The sequence below is a fragment of the Gastrolobium bilobum genome, unplaced genomic scaffold, assembly GCF_033153095.1.
Source record: "Gastrolobium bilobum isolate Gb01-03AN ecotype WA unplaced genomic scaffold, APGP_CSIRO_Gbil_v1 utg8540, whole genome shotgun sequence".
NCBI lineage: Eukaryota > Viridiplantae > Streptophyta > Magnoliopsida > Fabales > Fabaceae > Gastrolobium > Gastrolobium bilobum.
The window spans coordinates 402567-422188 of NW_026898089.1; the positions used below are offsets into that span (position 1 = coordinate 402567).

Below are 19622 nucleotides of genomic sequence, written 5' to 3' on the forward strand. Positions count from 1 at the left end.
ATTCACCAACTTGCCCTTTCTACTGCGAAAACTACTATTTTACTCTATTTTTTTTTGTATATCTTCCCTTTAATATTTTCACTAATTTGTGTTCAAAACTTCAAATTGCTAGAACTAGGATTCAGCTCCAAAGGGGATGCTAAACCCAAATTCACTAGTTAGCTTATGAGGTTAACTCTGCAACCATAATACAATTGACTTCTTCACATATCGTGTGTTCTCTCTCTTTCTACTTTGTAGGAAATACAAACATTATAATTAAAGTCAGAAAAGAGAATATGAAGTTGCCATATTTCTATCTTAATATGATTGCTCAGTTGATGCTCTTATTTGGAGTTGCATAAATCTATTCAATTCCTCTTAACTCAGTATTTCATCTCGATTCAAGTATTTTTAATTTACGAAGGAGATAAAGGTATTTTTTATTTTTATTTATTTTTTTATGTCTATTTTATCTACTTTTTCTCAAACATCGTTAAATCAACATTCATTTTTTCTCTTTCCTCCTACTATTGGTTGAAATTATACTCTAATACTGTTAGAGAAAAATATGTAAAATAAGCATAATATTTTTTTTTTATATGAACTTAATGGGACATAAGATTAGCAAAGTTTCCAACAATATTTTGCATACACGTGTGTGTTTGTCATTTCTCTATCTTCTATATATAAAAAGTATTTTCCCTGCTGCATGAGTATCAGGCACTTGGTACATTATTTTTCAAATATGACAAAAAAAAAACTTATTTACATTATCCACATTTTTAAGATTAATTTTACCCATATATTATTTTTTTCATTTTTGATAAGGGAGTAGATATTCTTCAAACATTATTGAAAATGTGCTCCAATAAGTTGTAATGCGTTGGAATCTAGAAACAAAGTGGACAACCAGTTCATATTGATGTTTGTTCCTAATTCCTTAACAAAATATTGGATATTGGATGCGCCACATCTACTGATTGAAATCAAGTCAGAAGTGTAATCTCCATAAGAGAATTCAAGAAGAATGAAAGTAGGTGATCATGGTCCTTTCCCCTCACTTTTCAGGTAAGAGAAAATCAAAGCGTAAATTTGTAACATTATCACAATTTTAAACAAATTCACATTTTGTTCAATAATTCTGTAATGAGGTTCCTTTTTGTGTCTTTAAAAAAATTTCTTCCTTGTCTCAGAAAATGAGCATTGCTGCGAAAACCAAAGTTACAAAATTTACACAATTTTAGAAAGAAAAAAAATTAAGTACTAGTAAGTTAAAGTTAGAATACTTGTTTTCAACTCATGTACAACTTGAATGTAAAAATGATATTCATAGTTTATCTAAAGTTTTACTCAAGAATTGAAGTTTATCAAATGTAACATGCATAATTAGAACCTATTACTATAAGGTGTTCCGTAGACAATAAGGTAAGGCACACTCCTGATAACAGTGTGAATGGGAATTGCAAAGTTAACACCAGATGACACTCCAGTCCCTGAAATGCATCAAAAAGAGCAAAAGCATTCTCAGAAGTTAATAATTCAGTAGTCCGAAGTATTCTATTTTAGTTTGATAACGCTGGTCAAAGTAAAAGGAATAACAATTGAATTTCTTTTTCAGGTTAAAGTGATTGAAATTTAAAGTGTAGCCATTTGATCATATTCAATAGATTATTGATGTATGCAGGTTCGGTGGGTTACGAAGCTTCCCAAAGAAACATAATGACTCGTTGATACACACCATAGAACTAAACGAAGGATACGTATGTTTTGGAAGTATACTTGTAAATAACCAATTCAAATTCAAACCAAAAGCTTAAGCTGTTAGGTGAGACTACATTAATGATTTTTATATTCTTCTAACACATCCCCTCACATGAGAGCCCACTGGATTTGAAGGGTGGATAATGCACAGGCCCGATGAGGATGGAACCCGTGTTGGGTGAGTGCCTTCTAATGGTTTATATTATTCCTCTAACAATACTCATAAAAATAAATGAGGAATCATCTTATTACCTTTCCTAGTGAAGGTAGCTGTGTTTACTCCAATAACGTGGCCATACGAGTCAATTAATGGTCCACCTGAATTTCCTGGCCACATCCGTGCACACATAAGATCATATACCTACATTGTCGTATGAGAATGCAAGTATGGAAAATACTAAAATCCAAAGTAATATGGAGAATTCTATAAATTAGCCCAGAACCATTGGGTAGTAAAACCAGTTTTGTGGCAGCTGCTATGGTAGAAGCTCTGAAGTTATATTTAGCCTAACTGGTAGAATCAAATCAACAATACATGGATAGACCATAGTATATCAATAATGATGAGAAGTGTTGAAATGTTAATATTACCTAGTTTCAATCAATACCCAATAAATTGTAGAGTACAAGGGAAAAAAATGAGTAAGGGGAAAAACTATAGCTTCTCCAAATAAATGCCTTTCCTTAATTTTTACTTAAAAGGGGTAACATATATTTGGGGTTGACGTCCTAACATAATGAACCTCAATTAAGGGTATAGCTTACCTGCATTAATAGCTGCGTCAGTTTGAATAGCTCCTTTAATGGCCCCTCCAATTGGTGAAGGTATCTCGCGGCCTAAACCACTGACCACCTGCGTAATTTAGACAATATGCAATGGTCACATTATATTTTTTGGTACATCAGAATACTTAACCTATGTTAGGTGGCTCGTAATGGTTACATGTTGATTGCCTAGCAATTAGGCATTGTTAAGCAGAATCAACAGATTTTGTTCTATATGGGAAATTACAGCTCGACATGACTGTTAGAATATGTATTATGTAGAGGATATCTCATAATATCATGATTACATCTTAAAATATTCTAGATTATTTTAGATGATCTCTTAGTATTCGTTTTCACATTTTCTTCTATTAAATGATTTGTTTCTTTATTTAATTAGGATTAGAAGTTTTTTATTAATATAAATAGAGCTTAGTTCTTTGTCTTTTGTAACACTTGATACACAAGATCATATTATTCAAAGTTTTTATTCTCTCTTTTCCTCCTCCCCTTCCTAAATCCCTATAATTTCAATAATGACAAGATCTTTAAATAAGATAACACAGAAATAATTTCTTGAAATTCTGTCCAAGAGTTTTCATCCTTCAGCTACAGCAATTTTGCATGATGGGATAGAGTTCATAATAGCAGATTCAGGGGCTTTCTCCTTAAATCCTACAATGTTAGATTCAAAATTAATAAAAAAACTACCCCAGTTGTGAGAGTGTTCTCATATCCATAAGGATTTCCAATGGCAAAGCAACTCTGGCCAACATGTAAATTGTTAGATTGACCAAGAACAACAGGCTTTATTTCATATCCATCAACATCAACCTGCAAATAGAGCAAGTGTTAGGCATTTCTGACAATGGCCTATAGTGAGAGAGAGAATAAAGTGGAAGTTAAATGTAACTTAGAATACCTTATGTAGTAAAATGATAAGCAATGAAAATTCTTTTTACAACTAGGCAACTTCCCTCTAATAAATAAATAAATGCCACGTTTTAACTGCCATCAAATGGGGCTTAATTATATTACCTTTCACTAGAAAATCTTAATTTTTTTTCTGACGAATGGAAGGCACAAGCAGAAGGCCGGCTATGTGATGATATTTGATACAAGCTACCTTAAGATCACAAGCCAATAAATAGATGCTACATGCAGATATGCCTTTGTATTGTTGGGATTAAGGATGATATATCAAGCTCAACTGCATGCAGAATGCAGAATCTAATAGCATACTGATGCCACTAATTCTTTCAATCACTTTCAGAAATTGCAACCATGAAAATGTGTGCCCTCCATTTGTGTGATTTTTCAAAGTCATTTATACTTACCATGATAGGAAGCAAATTCACAACACTTATAAATAACTATACATCAGCCTCTGCAGTGCACACTAGCTTGATTAATTTTAACAAAGGACCAAACAAGTGTATCTTCATCCTAACTTCTTTACAAATACTTCATGACTCGTAACACATCTTGTCATCGGCAAGCTAATAGTCTTCAGTGTCTTTAACTTTAACTAGCCTCTAGCAGAATATACCTTGAGTACTGTAAGAAGGGATGATTTGTTGTCATTGTCATTCATAACTCAGAGATAGAAATTTACAGAATGGCAGATCCTATTTCCTCCTAAGATAGCGAGGTCATCTTTGTTTTGGTGATAATAAGATCCTTTGACTTGAAAGACTAACCATATAAACATTGCTAACACTTTCACCCATACCCATTTTCATTTTAGACTATCATAGCAAATATCTAAGATGCTAGAATACTTGGTTGCCATGTAGGAATAAGGCAGTTGGCTTGGCAAAAAATTCATTATAAAAAACAGTCACTTTTTTCTTACTGGAGCAAAACAGTAGGCTTTTACACCTTGAATATCTGTCAGCATTTTTGTACCAGATAAATATCCACTTACTAGGCCTATCAGTGTAAAGAACAACAATTTGGATTGTTTGTTAGTTTTTAGAACCTTAGATGGCAAAAATTGATGCCTACAATAATGTGGGCAAGCTGAGGAATTAAGTGTTTGTTGGGCAATATCAACATGCTCAAAAGAAACTTTGAACTAGCAGATTTAGGATTAAGCTTTCACATTTTGATGGTGGTCTCAAATGACCTTATAATCAAAATACTCATGGACTTGGGAAAAATAATTTGGTGAACTTGACGATAATAGCGATTGTGGTGGAAAACAACTTAAAACAGAAACGCTGGTGCTTAAATATCAAATATGAGGACATGTCACACATCATTTCAGGCGAATTTGAAGCAGTTGATGACAACTAAATTTCGTTCAATAAATCAAGTAATCAACCATATGCTAACATCTTCATCATGCTAGCAAGAATTACAATGCAGAAGATGGGTAATGGATTGGAAAGAAGAATCCTACAGGCGTGAAAAAATAAATCAAATGTTCAGAATAGGAAAAAAAGAAAAAAGAAGAGGATCAGAATGTATACCTTCAGAACAGCTAGATCATATGCTGCATCAAATCCAATTATCTTCCCTTCCCTGCAAAAGCTATTCCCTTTGGCATCAACTAGGAACACCTGTAAACAGGAGTATGAGTATGCAGTACTAGTGCTACTCAGATAAATGCTAGTAAACTAAATAATGGAAAATACAGGCAAACAGAATTATGTTTTTCCCATCTAAAATAAGAAGTTTGATGGAATTAATAGCATAAGGGAAAACCTTACAACGTTGTAAACCACTTGTATCAGTAGCCAGTTTAGCAACAACATGGTAATTGGTAACCTGTCCACCAGAAAAAACAAATGATTGGTTTGAATAATTGGTAACCTGCGCATATCAAAGACAATATCTACGGCATGGCAGAGTATGCAATTCCTTATCAAGAAATCTTGTCAAATTATGCATACATGCCTTACATTTAGTCATTCACTGTCCAATTATTTTGATGATGACCGAAGGGACATCAAACTCTTTGAACAGTTTTCCATATTTCAATCTTCATTAAATTGAAAGCAGCATTGTGACATCTTGCAAATAATAATTTTTGCCCTATGAGATAACTACTCTCATAAATTTAAAAAAAAAAATGATCCACCAGTCAAATGTAAAATAAGATAATCAAGTAAAATCAAATCTAATTGGGAGGAACAAATTCCCTTACTATGTGACCAAATTTATCCCAAATGAAGCCTGAACCAGTGCCTTCCACTTTTGCATCTTCATCCTCATTTAGCATGACTTCATTAGAAGAGGTCTTGGGGACTTTAGTCAATTCAAGGTCTTTAATGAAAACAACCGACGGTGAAGTTTCCTGTGATAATCCCAAGTTTAATTAAAAAGAAAAGGAACAAAAATCATCATTTGATAATGTTATACAGAACAAATATAACAAAAGATTTTAAGTCAACAAAATGAAAATCAATTCTAACAAAGAATGGACTCTGATTACAACTTCTAAACCACGTAATGATTTTCTTAAATTTTACTAACTTGGCTATGCATAAAGAAGAAAATGTACAGAAACGAGGTAAAGAATAATGAATACAGACAGTCTGGGCAAGAATGACTCAAAAATCAAAACCCAAAAACCCAATTGCCAAAGTTGAAACTATACATGAAGAAAAGCTAACAACTTTCAAATTTATTTCCAGTTTCAATTCACCCCGTCACAAGACATGAAACTAAAGCAATGATATATTAGCAAAATTATGAAAATTGGAGAAAAGGGGTGTCATAAAAAAAGAGACCTGAAACAGGTGCACAACGTGGTCTTCTTCTTCCTGAAGCTCATCATCTTGTGGCTGTTGACCTAGTGCAAGCGGTGCTGAATAGAGATTAACCAAACTGAGCCAGGAAGCCACTACAAGGTTGGAACCAAAGACTATGGCTCGTCGCCTAGTAACAGTGGCAGTAACAGAGGGAAGGTTCTTTGTTGAGGATGAGGAGGGCCTAGTTAACACTGACAACGGGGAAAGCTTACTTTGGAGAGAAAACAGTGCCATGGCTCCCTCTGTAGCACACTAATCTAACTGTTCAAATCAAAACAAAAGGACCAAAAACTAGGTGGTGTTGTTCCATGGTCCTACTCCTAGTCCTAGCTCAAAGACATAGGATAATGTCACGGTTTAGACCCTTCTTTTCCTTGGATTTTCATGATTGCAGTTATTTAGTTTTGTTTACTTTTATCTGAAGTGTAGATAGTTATTTAGGCGACTTCATAATTCATATCAGTGTACTTCAACTGTATCTTTAGATTTATGAAAATGTGTTAGTGAACTATATTATAATTTTTCTTTTACTTATTGCTGTATTAAAAAAAATTAACTATAATAATAATTATATTAAAATTTAAAATATTAAATGCAATAAATAAAAATTAAACTTTTATAAATAATGGCTTACCGTGCATAAACTTTTACTTACTTTTTAAGTCACCTAAAAAGATTCTAAAACATTTTTAGGTAGTCTTTTAGTATAAATAGGAGGGTAAAATCGAAAAAGAAGAAAAATAACAGAGATAAAATGAAAAAAAAAATAATAATATAAGAGGGAGTACCAAAAAATTCAATGGTCCTCGACCATATTAAATATTTCCGAAATAAAGATACGGGCACAATCTTAAATCACATTTACAATAAATATCTTGATACGAATTAGAATAAATATCTATTTCCATTCTCAAAATATACAAGTGTCATTATGTTGATCATCGAATTTTTTGTTGTCAAAGTTTAGTCTCTTAATAATGCAAAATTTCATTATTTTATTTTTAAAAAATTATTTTAATATCTCAATAGTGTAAAATATTATTAATTTAATTTCTTAATTATAGAAAAGTTATTAAATTAGTTCTTAAATCAAAATTAAGTTAAACTCATTTTTTTATGAAAATAAGATATTTTACCTATCTTTTTCTTACCTATCTTACATATTCATCTCCAATGTTATTAGAGCAGAATCTCATTCTTTCTATCTTCTCTTGAGATTCTGATCCAATGATATTGAAGATGAGTAGGTAAAATAGATATAAAAAAAAGCAGACATAATATTCTATCCCTTTTTAAGGGTAACAAGTTAAAGACTAATTTAATAATTTGCATAATTAATAACCTAAATTAATCACAAATTTTTTTTAATAATTGAAGTGACAAAACCTGTACTAGTAAAATATAAAAAATGAGGGTTTTCCGGTTCAAGCAAAATAAACCTTAAAAAAATGGTAGTCAAAATCAATAATCAAAACTATGCTATTAAGAAGAAATTCAAACCCAAATAATTGATTAGAGTTATTAAGACAAAAAGTCATGTGGCTATTAAGCTCATACGAACACCTTTGTGGCCGTATTTCTTTTCATGGCCGTTGGAGCCGTATTAATGTCCTTTTATTTTATTTTTATTGGTAATACTAACACATTAATTATTGTAAATATAATTCCAACAAATCCTATTTAAAAGCCCCCCTCCCACTCTGTACACAGTACATACACATTGTTCGTTCAAGCATCGCTTTCACCTTTTATACGAAGAAACAATAAAGATAAACGGCAAAACATTTCGGCGTTAATTAACTAATAATAATTTCTGAGTATGATAAATTATTGTTCATTTTTTTTAGTATAATAGGAGGTATCCTAGAACTAATTCCTTATTGAATGAGAGGGTATATATATTGAATAATTGTCGTCGGAGGAAGAATGAAACTAATTCTCTATTGAGATTTAGAGCGCAAGGATTTTGCCTCAATCTCCAAAGAGCTTCGTCTACAAGGATCGAACTCAAAACCCAATCCTTAGGACAATTCACTACCAAGTGTGTCACCCCTTCGGATTAATTATTGTTCATCTGTCATAAGTTTAATTAAGAACAAATATTTGTGATCACAATTTGATTTCTGTAAAAGGTTCTTTTTGATTTCTGTAAAAGGTTCTTAGTTTAATTTTCCAGTTTTCGGGACTAATAATTATTGTTGGACAATCTAAGAGGAATAACAGAGAAATATAGATTACATACCGTGAGAAAAGATAAGACTAAGTTAATGTATAGAATATATAATGTGATACCAAATCGTGGTAGCTCATTTGGTAGTAAGAAAATGAAAAGAGCCTCTGTTCGATTCCCACATGTTATTTTTAGGAGGAGCTTAAATATCTTTATGTCTGTCTTGCTCCACACTCCGGATTAGGAGATATCAGAGGGAGTCAATTCGTCTTAAAAAGATAATTAGTATTGGGTAACTCCAAAATAAAAAATATATATAATGTTATATTTTCTTTTTGTTTTCTTAGAGTATATATAATCTTCTTATTTCTTGTAGTGAAATTTTAATTTTTTTTGAAATATGGTTAGGGGCCAAAATCTCAACAGTAATTTTTATACATATACATAAATTCCAAAATCAAACCAAAGATGATATATATTTAAAGGATCTGAACTTCTTCCATTATATACACCAACTAAAACACGTTGATGAACAAAATGCAACATTTAAACAAGTACAAAAGCAGAAGACAGCAAAATTTTTGGAATAACCTGTGGATTCTAGCACTTGAAGAACTTCTAAATTTGATTGACATTTCTAGTTGCCTGAAGTCTAATCTGCCTATTGAATTTCTGAATAAACTCCTCCACCCTCCTATTAAGATCCTCATTTGTCATAGTAGAAAACTCATTTTCTTCTTCTACTTTTGCTTCTTTTTTCATAGTCTCTGACCTTCGAACTGAGTACATCCTCTCTTCATTCACCACATGCTTAGCTCTGTTGAGTCTATCAGATTTACTTCGATGGTAAATTCTTGTAGGGGTTTCTTTCTCCTCAAATTCTTTATAACCATCATCATCTACTTGCAAGTCATGAAGTACTGGCTTTTTCTTATTGGAGCGTTCACTATGTTTCTTTGGTTGATTTTGTTCCACAATTTCAAGTACACGTTCAGGGATAATCTGATCATTATTATGATCAGATATAGTTTCTTTCTTCTCCTGCAACATCTCACTATCTGGCTCTTGTTTGGGACTAATGCCTTTTTTATCAACTTGTTCATCATATTTGGGGACATATGAAGAGACATAGTTTCTTGCTTGACTATGCTTTGCATACTCTTCATAGAGATCTTGTTTCTGTTTGGATGAAGAGAATGCTCCATAGTCAGCAGCTATGATGAGGATGAGAGTGTTGGACATGAAAAACCAAAATATGTTGTTGTTGAAGAGAGCATAGGGAGAGAGGTCGAAGATATAGAAGATAGAGATGTAAATGAAAAGGGAGAAGATAGAGGCAAAGAAGGACAAACTCTTTGCTTTATGAGTATGATCTTTTGTTTTGTGGTATTTCATACAATCTTCCTCTAGGTACTGTGGTTTGGGCGCCATACTATAGAGGTTAGAGCAGTGACAGTAGTAGTGTAAAGCTTGTGCTGAGGCTTATCAGAGTGTTTAATTATAATAAAATTGAGATTTGATGGGAGTTCCAAATGAATGGTATGGAGCTTATATATGTGCTTGATTGATGATTAGGTATCAAATGATTGATCCCCTACAAGTACAAGTATACCCTCCCATATCTCGTGGCAAGCTTTCTTTCCCCTCATTAATTAATTTGAATAATGATCAAATAAAATATTGAATTAAAATGTGCCACCTAATTTGTAATAATTAAAACCTTATATGATGTGTTTTGAGTTGAATCTTGGTTTCGTGATTATTTTTGGAGTTTTCTCACCCAACAACATTGTATATGCCACATAAAATTATCTTAATGATTTCAGTTCTGATATTTATGCCGACAAATATATGCACTAAATTCACGGAGATGAATGTGATAATACAACCACATATATAACTTGATGTATTTAATAACATGATTCACAGGAGAAGAAAAATTATATTATAGGTACAATTAGAGCATTGATTACGCTTAAAATAGATACGATACGAGGGTCTGAGTTTAGCAATCAAAATGGGTAGGATACATTTTGGTCTCAAAGTTTTAGGTAATCTTTTGGCTCAGTTTTCTCTCAATTATTTTACATGATAGCTATGCAAGTTAAAAAATATTATGCATGAAAATGAAAAGAAAGGAAACAAAGCGAAAGTAAATATCATAAACGTCATGATAAGATGGCATTGTTCAAACACGTAACAAAGTGTCCTCGAAGTCTTCATTCAGCTCTAATGATTATCAGGTATATTTGATAAATACTATAATTTAATAATTCCTCAAACATAGTCATGCCAACAAAGTATCAAACCCCATTTTTTTAGTGCAAGCAGAAAAGTCATTTTTATAAGCTATTATGTCGAGATTAAGTTGCTTGTTTCATTACGATTTCATGGACTTTATTAGAATAAACAGAAGCATTTATGATGACCATACCCTCAACCTTCATAGAAAAGTATATACCTCTTTAGGAATTCTCTAGAACTTCTACTTGGAAAAGATTGATAAGCATATATATTAATATTTGTATTTCATTAGAGATTCTTTCATCTCACATCAATTCGTCTATTATTGAAATGTCTCTAATTCGCAAGATGTCTTTGTTTTCTATCTTTATATAATATGACGATTTTGTTGTGTAAATTTATATGCAAAAGTCTAAAAATTGAGCAAGGATTAGAGGTGGCAATATGGGTTTAACCCGACGGGTCAACCCGCCAACCCGCCAAAACGGGGCGGGTTGGGTTACACTTTTCAACCCACCAACCCACCTCAACCCGCCCCGTTTAGTAGTGGGTTAAAATGGGTTGGTGGCGGGTCAGGTCGGGTCGGCCCGCGGGTTAGTTTTTTTTTTTTTTTTTTTTTTTTTACTATTAGGTAGTATTTTATTTGTTACTAAGCTTTTGTGATATACATTTTGTTTTTATTTTAGTACTCCCCTAGAAAAATAAAGAAAAAAAACTTTACTTATGACAAAGATTATCCATATATAGAGGCAAAATTAAGTTTTTAAAAAATATTTGACTGAATATTAGCGTATATTTAGGCTTGAGATTGAAAAAAATTAAGGGAAATATGAAATAAAAATAAGTAATATTATAAAATTAATAATTATAATTTATTATTATTTTTAATTATTTTTTGTTTTTTAAGCGGGTTGACCCGCCAACCCGCCAACCCACCTCAAAACGGGGTAGATTGATGTTTCCAACCCACCATCAAACGGCGGGTCAACCCGCCCCGCCCCGCTTTTGGCGGGTTGAAGGCGGGTCGGGGCGGGTTGGCCCGTTTTGCCACCTCTAGCAAGGATATATGAAAACCAAATTTTTCAAGAGAGATGCGGTCTTAGCACTACTATTTTTTTAAAAGTCAATTTAAAGTTTTTTGCCTTAGCATTTCCATGATGTAAATAAATACTTCCATAAGACACTCGTTGGAATTAATAAGCATTTAATATTGTTAAGAACCTTCAGGTGTGCAATTTCACGTTTTTAGCCCAAAGGGCTCTTGCGTGAGGGGGCGTGTTGAGATATATAGTTCCACATAGATTATGTGGGCAACTAATGTGGCCTTTATAAGGCCTTGGACACTCCCACCTTTTGAGCTAGCTTTTGAGGTGGTGTATCTCAAGGTTCTTTACATGGTATCAGAGTCTCACTGTCCCCCACTTTAAAGTGGAATTTAAATAAAAAGCACACAAAAAGGTAAACCAAAAATTGGGCCTGTGCAATTCCACGCTTCTAGCCCAAAGGGCTCTTGCGTGAGGGGGCGTGTTGAGATATATAGTCTAACCTTGATTATGTGAGCAATTAATGTGGCCTTTATAAAGTCTTGAGCACTCCCACCCTTTGAGCTAGTTTTTGGAGTGGTGTCACGGCCCCCCACTTTCAAGTGGAATTAAAATAAAAAAAAGCACAAAAAGGTAAACAAAAAATTGGGCTTGTGCAATTCCACGTTTCTAGCCCAAAGGGCTCTTGCGTGAGGGGGCGTGTTGAGATATATAGTCTCACATTGATTATGTGGGCAACTATTGGGCCTTTATAAGGCATTGAACACTCCCACTCTTTGAGCTAGTTTTTGGGTGGTGTATCCGAGATTCTTTACAAATATTTTAGTTTACGAACATAAAATTCAAATCTAATCTGATTTGATGAGAAAATAATTATCCAATGTAACCCAATTTTCTGTTTTAAAAGAAAATAGAAATACTCCCTAGCTAAAAATTTGTTCTAATTATATAATCTTGAAGTTGTAGCTGTGCTGAAAGTGAAACTAACGTATGATTGAACCAAATGTCTGAACGGGTGTGAATTTGATAATCTACATAGACACTTGTGCGATGAAACGAACTTTTAAGATATCCTTGAATGATAAATAAGAATACTAGTAATAGATGATGTCTAGCTAGGTGTATCTTTATCCGCAGGAAAGTTGAATAATGACAAATAAAAACCAAAATTACAGAACCGAAAGCCAAGCAATCATTTACGAAAGTCTGCGTAACTTTAGGCATTATAATGGTGTTTGTGGGTCCTTGTGCAACAAATCTTTTCGTTTGTGCAACACTAAGTTTAACACGTGTAGCATGAAACCCTTAACACCAACAAGTGGCTAATTCTCCTTGTGCAGCTTCCAGGTTTTGGGTCCCATAAGGTGTGGCAAACACCCTTATTTTAATTGAGTTGAATATAGTTATATAGCCAATTACAAGATGCTAACATTAGATTGTGTGGCACACATATTTTAGAACTTTATTCAATAAATAAAATAATGGGGGTAAAGGTTCATGAATTTGTAGCTAATAAAGCATTAATGATTTCAATTCACTTCTGCTTTGGTGCTGGTTTTGAAAATCTCTGCTGGGTCCTTTAGATTGAGTGATGAACTTTGGTCATATTGTTAATTTAATTACGGCAATGTTAGGGAACAAGAGTTCGTAGGATACAACATTGGAAAAACGTTGTCATTTTAGAATTGGTCAATTAATTGTATCTTTCTTGCGTGATCAAATCATCTAAAGATTGTGCGCTAATTATAAAACCCCGTTTAATAGGATTTTGCAGTAACTAGAGGAACACTCCAGGGACAGCCAGATAAAGATGAGGTTTTGTCTGTTTGATTGGTGTTTAGTCTATTAATTATATCGCTGAAAGGGAGGCCATTATTTTGGATTTGCCACTAAAATCACGGGTTTATCGTTTCTCTTTATCTTGTAATAATAGGAGATAAAGTTATTTCATGTAATTCAAAATTATATAACTTTGAGGGTTAGGAAAATTAACAAGGAATATTACCAAAATAAAAATAAAGAAATTATCAGAATTAGCAAAATATCATTTATTAATTCTTTCAACCCTCAAAATGGCGTAATTTTGGAATTACAGAAGATAACTTTATCCTATGTGACAGAAAAATATACAGTGTCAATCAACTGTTATCATTTATTGAGAATCAATCATATTAATTAATATTAATTTCCAATAAATAATAATCATTGATTGACGAAAATCAACGGATAGGATTTGGTGTCAACTTTCAAATTTTGACAACAGTGTCAAAGGATCTCATCCCCGTATATATATTTATTTATATATATATATAGGTATACATTTCTGCAGCTGCTGTACGTGCAACAATTAAATACTTGCCATATATATACATGAAAACATTAAATGTTGGGAATCATAACCATACAAAAGATAAAAGCATTAAATGTGGGAATCATAATCATACACATGTTGTTGTTGTACGTAAAGCAGATACAAAAATGATTTTACCATATATATATATATATATGAGGCAAGATATTCTTACACCTGTGTAAGAGTTAAAAGTCTTACACTTAATCTTGACCATTGATCTACTTGTATCCAATGACTCACATTACTAAAAAGTTTGAGCCCTTATGTAACACCCCGTGTTAACCCGATTTGTTAACATATTATCGTATTAAGCCACGCTTAATTTAAAAATGCGGAATATCTTTTTCTTTTCAATTATGATGTCATTATACTTAGCCAAGTTGATTACTTAATCATTTTTATAAAAACATCGCCCGTATGATATTGCAAAAGACACTACCTACACTGAATAACCTTGTATCATAGAAATAGATGAGTTTCTACTCACGGATCTACAACACGTAGTCCGGAGAATATCCTGATAATTTAAACAACTCCAAGCTAACCTAAAGAAAGTCAAGTCAATGTGGCATGTACAATCCTCATGCTCACCAAATAAGGCATACAAGCCCAACATAGTCGCAACAGCAAAAACATAATAAAACATAATCATAGGATGGCATATCAGCATCCAGCATTTAATCAGATAAACAGCAATATCAGCTAACTCAGCTCCGGCCTCTTGCCACCCGAGGTTTCAACCCCAGAGTTACCTGAATCTGAAATATGTGCCCCAAACGTGGGGTGAGATCTCTAAACAGAAATCTCAGTAAGACAAGGGGTCCTCAAGGATCTTCCACCCCAAGCTCACTTACATGTGCAATATAAGTTCAAAGGCAGTTCAACAGTATAAGTTCCAAAATAGTGCAATGCAACAGATATTCATGCCATGTGTGTTATAACAATTCTACTGATCAGAGAAATGCAGGAATACGTCTATTACCCACATGAATACCAGCCCATGCTGTACCCGCCCACAGGAATACCCCATGGCTTCCTGTTTAGACGGAACACCACATACATATCATATAGCATTTGCACTTAACAGTTCAATAATATTTCAACAAAACAATACATTAAAACACATCATGCGTATAACCATCCCCCCATGGGACATGGTGGAACAAACAATGGCTAAACCGAGGACACGAAAGCTTACCTTGCAAGCTAACAATCCAATGCAAGAGTCCAATCAAAGCTCAAAGCCCAACACAGCAGAATCACAATCTGATTTGAGACCAGCAATCATATCAATAACCATAGCTCATAAGCATAAACATTAAGACAACGCTTCTCTTTTATGTTTCATGTCTTAAGGCTTATCACAAAGCCACAAGCCCTTAATCCCCTTGATTCTGACTTAACTTAGTCATTACAGAAGTTCAACTTACACAAACTAGGGTCCCCAAACCCAAAACTCAGTTCTATATGAACAGTACCGTTACTGTTCACGAAAACTAATTATAATGACACATTCAACAATAACTAATTAGCTAATATATATATATATATATATATTGACTCCAAAGTAATACTTACAAGTCTTATTCTCCATCTTGGCCTAGCTCATCTAACGGTTATAGTTTAGGAAGTCATATTAATTAATTAGTTAATTACATTATAAATGACGATTGTCGATTTTTGTCCATCAACGACTGATAAGGGGAGCAAGACTTATAAGTCTTACTCTGGAGTCAAAAGATCCATCCCATATATATATATATATATATATATATATATATATATATATATATATATAAGATTAACGTTTCTCTTGTCACATAAGATAAAATTATCTACTGCAACCCCAAAATGACATCGTTTTAGAGTTGCAAAAGATAACTTTATCTCCCGTGACAAGATAAACATTTTCCCTTATATATGTAGGAACAAAATTCTTCCTGTTACCGGGGATAAAATTATCTCTTACAAGTTACAACCCGAAAATAACATCGTTTCGGGATTTAGGAAAAAAAAATAGAGTATTTTGTAAATTTTACTTTCCTCGTATATTATAAAATTTACTAAAATATCCTGTATTTTTTTCTCACATTCCAAAATGACATCATTTTTTAATTGTAAGTAGGGGTGTAAGTGGGTCAGACTGACCTATGTTTGGCCTGGCTTGGCCTTTTTGGAATTTAGAATAGGCTTACGCTTGTAGAAAGAGCTATTTAACAAATAGGCTAACTAAGAAAAGCCTGGCCTACAAGCCTGTAGGCCGGCCTATTAATTTTTAAAATGAAATAATATATTTATCTTAACTATTATACATTTATCCTAAGTCCCAACTCACAACCCTAATTCCTTCTCTTGTGTGTCGCTTCTTATTTCTCACCCTAGTTCCTTCCCTGGAGCACCAACTCGTTCGTTGGAAATTTTAGTTAGAAAAAAGAGAATTTTAAGCCAGGTTCCCACCGAAATTTATTGGTTTCATATTATTCTTATAAATATATCATAATTGATAGGCCTAAAAGGCCTACAGGCCATGTTAGAGTTTTATTTTTTAACAGTAGGTAGGACTTGACCTATAAACCAAGTCTTTAATAGATTAATAGACCAAATATACTCAAAATATATTTACGTAGGCCTAGACCATGAAGGCCAAAGTCTGACCCATTTACACATCTAATTGTAAGGAATAATTTTATCTCATGTTACAAAATAAAAGTTAATCAATATATTGTTGGATATATTAATAGTATAATCAATAATAGTATGTTCACATATAAGCCCAATAGGTGAAAGTATGGTTATTTGGGTCCATATGGGCTGGAGCCCAATAGCTTGTATTATATCTAGGGTTTCCTAAATAACACTGTTGAGCATTCCAACCTTGATATCTCTTGGTGTAATACTTTAAGCACCTATGAACCCTTCTCTCTCAACCTCATAACCTCCAACAATCTTAAAGTATTAGCTTCGGGTGTCGGATTTGAGCTATCTATTCAAAGATCTCAACGAGAGGAACTCATATTTTAAATCACTTTCGTGATTCGACGGAAGGATTTTCCAGGATCTGAGTTTGAAGATACTGCAGCCGCAACCTTTCGGTCCAGATCCCGGAAATTTTAGCCAATTTCAGAAAGTGAAACCTATTGGGCTTTGTTCTACTCGTCGAGACGATCGTTTTGAGTGGTCATTCGCCTCAAACGGAGATCGGGTGAAGGAGATATGACTGTTTGAAGTTATAGGTACACTTTTATGCTAAAAAGAATATTCCTGCGAAAAGGAATATTCTGAGGGAATATGCTGTACCCGCCCACAGGAATACCCCATGGCTTCCTGTTTAGACGGAACACCACATACATATCATATAGCATTTGCACTTAACAGTTCAATAATATTTCAACAAAACAATACATTAAAACACATCATGCGTATAACCATCCCCCCATGGGACATGGTGGAACAAACAATGGCTAAACCGAGGACACGAAAGCTTACCTTGCAAGCTAACAATCCAATGCAAGAGTCCAATCAAAGCTCAAAGCCCAACACAGCAGAATCACAATCTGATTTGAGACCAGCAATCATATCAATAACCATAGCTCATAAGCATAAACATTAAGACAACGCTTCTCTTTTATGTTTCATGTCTTAAGGCTTATCACAAAGCCACAAGCCCTTAATCCCCTTGATTCTGACTTAACTTAGTCATTACAGAAGTTCAACTTACACAAACTAGGGTCCCCAAACCCAAAACTCAGTTCTATATGAACAGTACCGTTACTGTTCACGAAAATCCAGAATATCCGGATATATGTCGGGGGCATATCCGGATATTAATATCCGGATATCTCTATGCCATTATCTGGATATCAATATCCGGATATCCAGATCCCTATATCCGGATATCAATATCCGAATATTTCGCGACAGAATGCAGTTTCTGCATTTCGCGAGATATCACTCCAAAGGTTCATCTTTTAACCTACTAAATCGTTAAAGCATGCATTTTTACTCTGTTCAAGGTTCATATACATATTACACACTTGTTTAACTCATTAACATGCCAAGACTCCATTTTTAAACATCAACAACTCATGATCAAGGTTGGTAACACTTACCCAAGCTCAAAACAGAGCAACAATGGCTCTTGGAGCTCACCATACTGCCTCTACAGTTCTGACTTTCAAGGCACACGAAAATGGCACACCAAAGGTTGGTTCTTGCACAAAAGATGACTCCTTGGCACCACAAATACCAAGCATAAGGTCCACACCCTCTCCAAACTCAAAGTCAGCACCTCACTCTAACACAACTGACCCTCTAACTCAGAAACAAGGCCACCAACACCCTCCCAAAACTCACTCTCACTCACCACAAGTGTTTAGGTGAAGGTTTCATTAAGAAATGTGGCTCCTTGGCTCACAAGGATGGAGAGGAAGGTGGAAAGGGTGACTGATTTCAAAGGCTCCAGAAAAATGCTACGTAGAGGTGCACAAAATGACCTAGGATCATGTGCCACTAGTTATGTATAGTTACTTAAGTCTTAATCGCACTGTATTAGCGCTAATTGCTACGCTTAGCAATTTAATCCCAAACTTAGGATTCTGAACCTACTCATTTTTTTGAGATTTATCATTTTTTTATTTTATTTATCGCAACACCTTTCTGGTACGCGCTTTTCCATAGCCAGTATCAGTTCTGGCACCAGTTCTCATTATTTTAACTTGAAACTTGAAATCACAGTCCTACATATTATTCTAGGAATATTCATGCACTTATTATAATTTTCTGGGATACTTCATCGGTACGCATTTATACCGACTAGCAGAACTAGTATCTGCACTTTTCGTCCGAAAAGTGACTTTCACCATTAATACTCACTTACTATAATTATTTAAGCCTCATAATAATTATTAGGGTCAATTATGGAATTATTTCCTAATTTTACATAATTAATTAATTAATTTCCTTAATTAACGGTGCAGGTTCTTACACCTTATATATAAGTGGGATCAACGGACAAGATTGAGAGTGTAACTTACACTGGTGTAAAATGATCCTGACCCTATATATATATATATATATATAAAGGTTTTGGGTTGAAATGACGTTTATCATGGTATCAGAGATTCAGTGACCACGAGATCACGAGTTCGATCCTCACCGCCTCCAATTTCAGATGGAATTAAGAAAAGCACAAGGCAGATAAAAAAATTAGCTTGTGCAGCACAAGACAAATCAATAATGGGCTTGTACCATATCCACACTTTAAGCCCAAAGGACTCTTACACGAGGGAGTGTGTTAGAGAAATATAAAATAATTAATTTAGCTTCACCTAATACCTTAAGATTTTGGATTGAAATAACGCTTATCATATATATATATAGGCAAAATGATTTGTAATGTGACTGCATGTAAGTATTGGTGCAGTCACCTAAAAACTACGTCATTTTGGGTAAGGAAAAGGAAGTTTGCTTTCAAAATTAATTGTAGAAAAAGGAAACATAGTATTCATTTCCATCTTTGTATGGTTATGATTCCTCATATTTAATGT

General features: G+C 33.6%; 2 protein-coding genes across 2 annotated transcripts; both read right to left on the minus strand.

The window, feature by feature from the left end:
- Positions 1-1233: 1233 nt before the first annotated feature.
- LOC133312782 (protease Do-like 5, chloroplastic) lies at positions 1234-6635 on the minus strand. Its single transcript, XM_061514047.1, has 8 exons — positions 6246-6635; positions 5660-5809; positions 5218-5280; positions 4983-5072; positions 3220-3342; positions 2509-2596; positions 1996-2070; positions 1234-1475 (listed from the first exon to the last, which is right to left on the minus strand). The coding sequence occupies exons 1-8, from the start codon at positions 6498-6500 to the stop codon at positions 1369-1371; spliced, it is 951 nt and encodes a 316-aa protein (XP_061370031.1). The 5' UTR covers positions 6501-6635; the 3' UTR covers positions 1234-1368.
- Positions 6636-8932: 2297 nt separating this feature from the next.
- Positions 8933-9935, minus strand: LOC133312799 (uncharacterized). Its single transcript, XM_061514069.1, has one exon. The coding sequence runs from the start codon at positions 9865-9867 to the stop codon at positions 9055-9057; it is 813 nt and encodes a 270-aa protein (XP_061370053.1). The 5' UTR covers positions 9868-9935; the 3' UTR covers positions 8933-9054.
- Between the last annotated feature and the right edge of the window lie 9687 nt (positions 9936-19622).

Bases quoted from the DNA above. Each gene is read 5' to 3' on its own strand.
- LOC133312782 (XM_061514047.1), bottom strand. From the start codon at position 6,500: ATGGCACTGTTTTCTCTCCAAAGTAAGCTTTCCCCGTTGTCAGTGTTA. The intron at 5,810-6,245 runs GTCTCTTTTTTT...GGATTATCACAG, and splicing joins ACGTTGTGCACCTGTTTCAG to GAAACTTCACCGTCGGTTGT. The intron at 1,476-1,995 runs GTAATAAGATGA...GATGCATTTCAG, and splicing joins AGCTACCTTCACTAGGAAAG to GGACTGGAGTGTCATCTGGT.
- LOC133312799 (XM_061514069.1), bottom strand. From the start codon at position 9,867: ATGGCGCCCAAACCACAGTACCTAGAGGAAGATTGTATGAAATACCAC.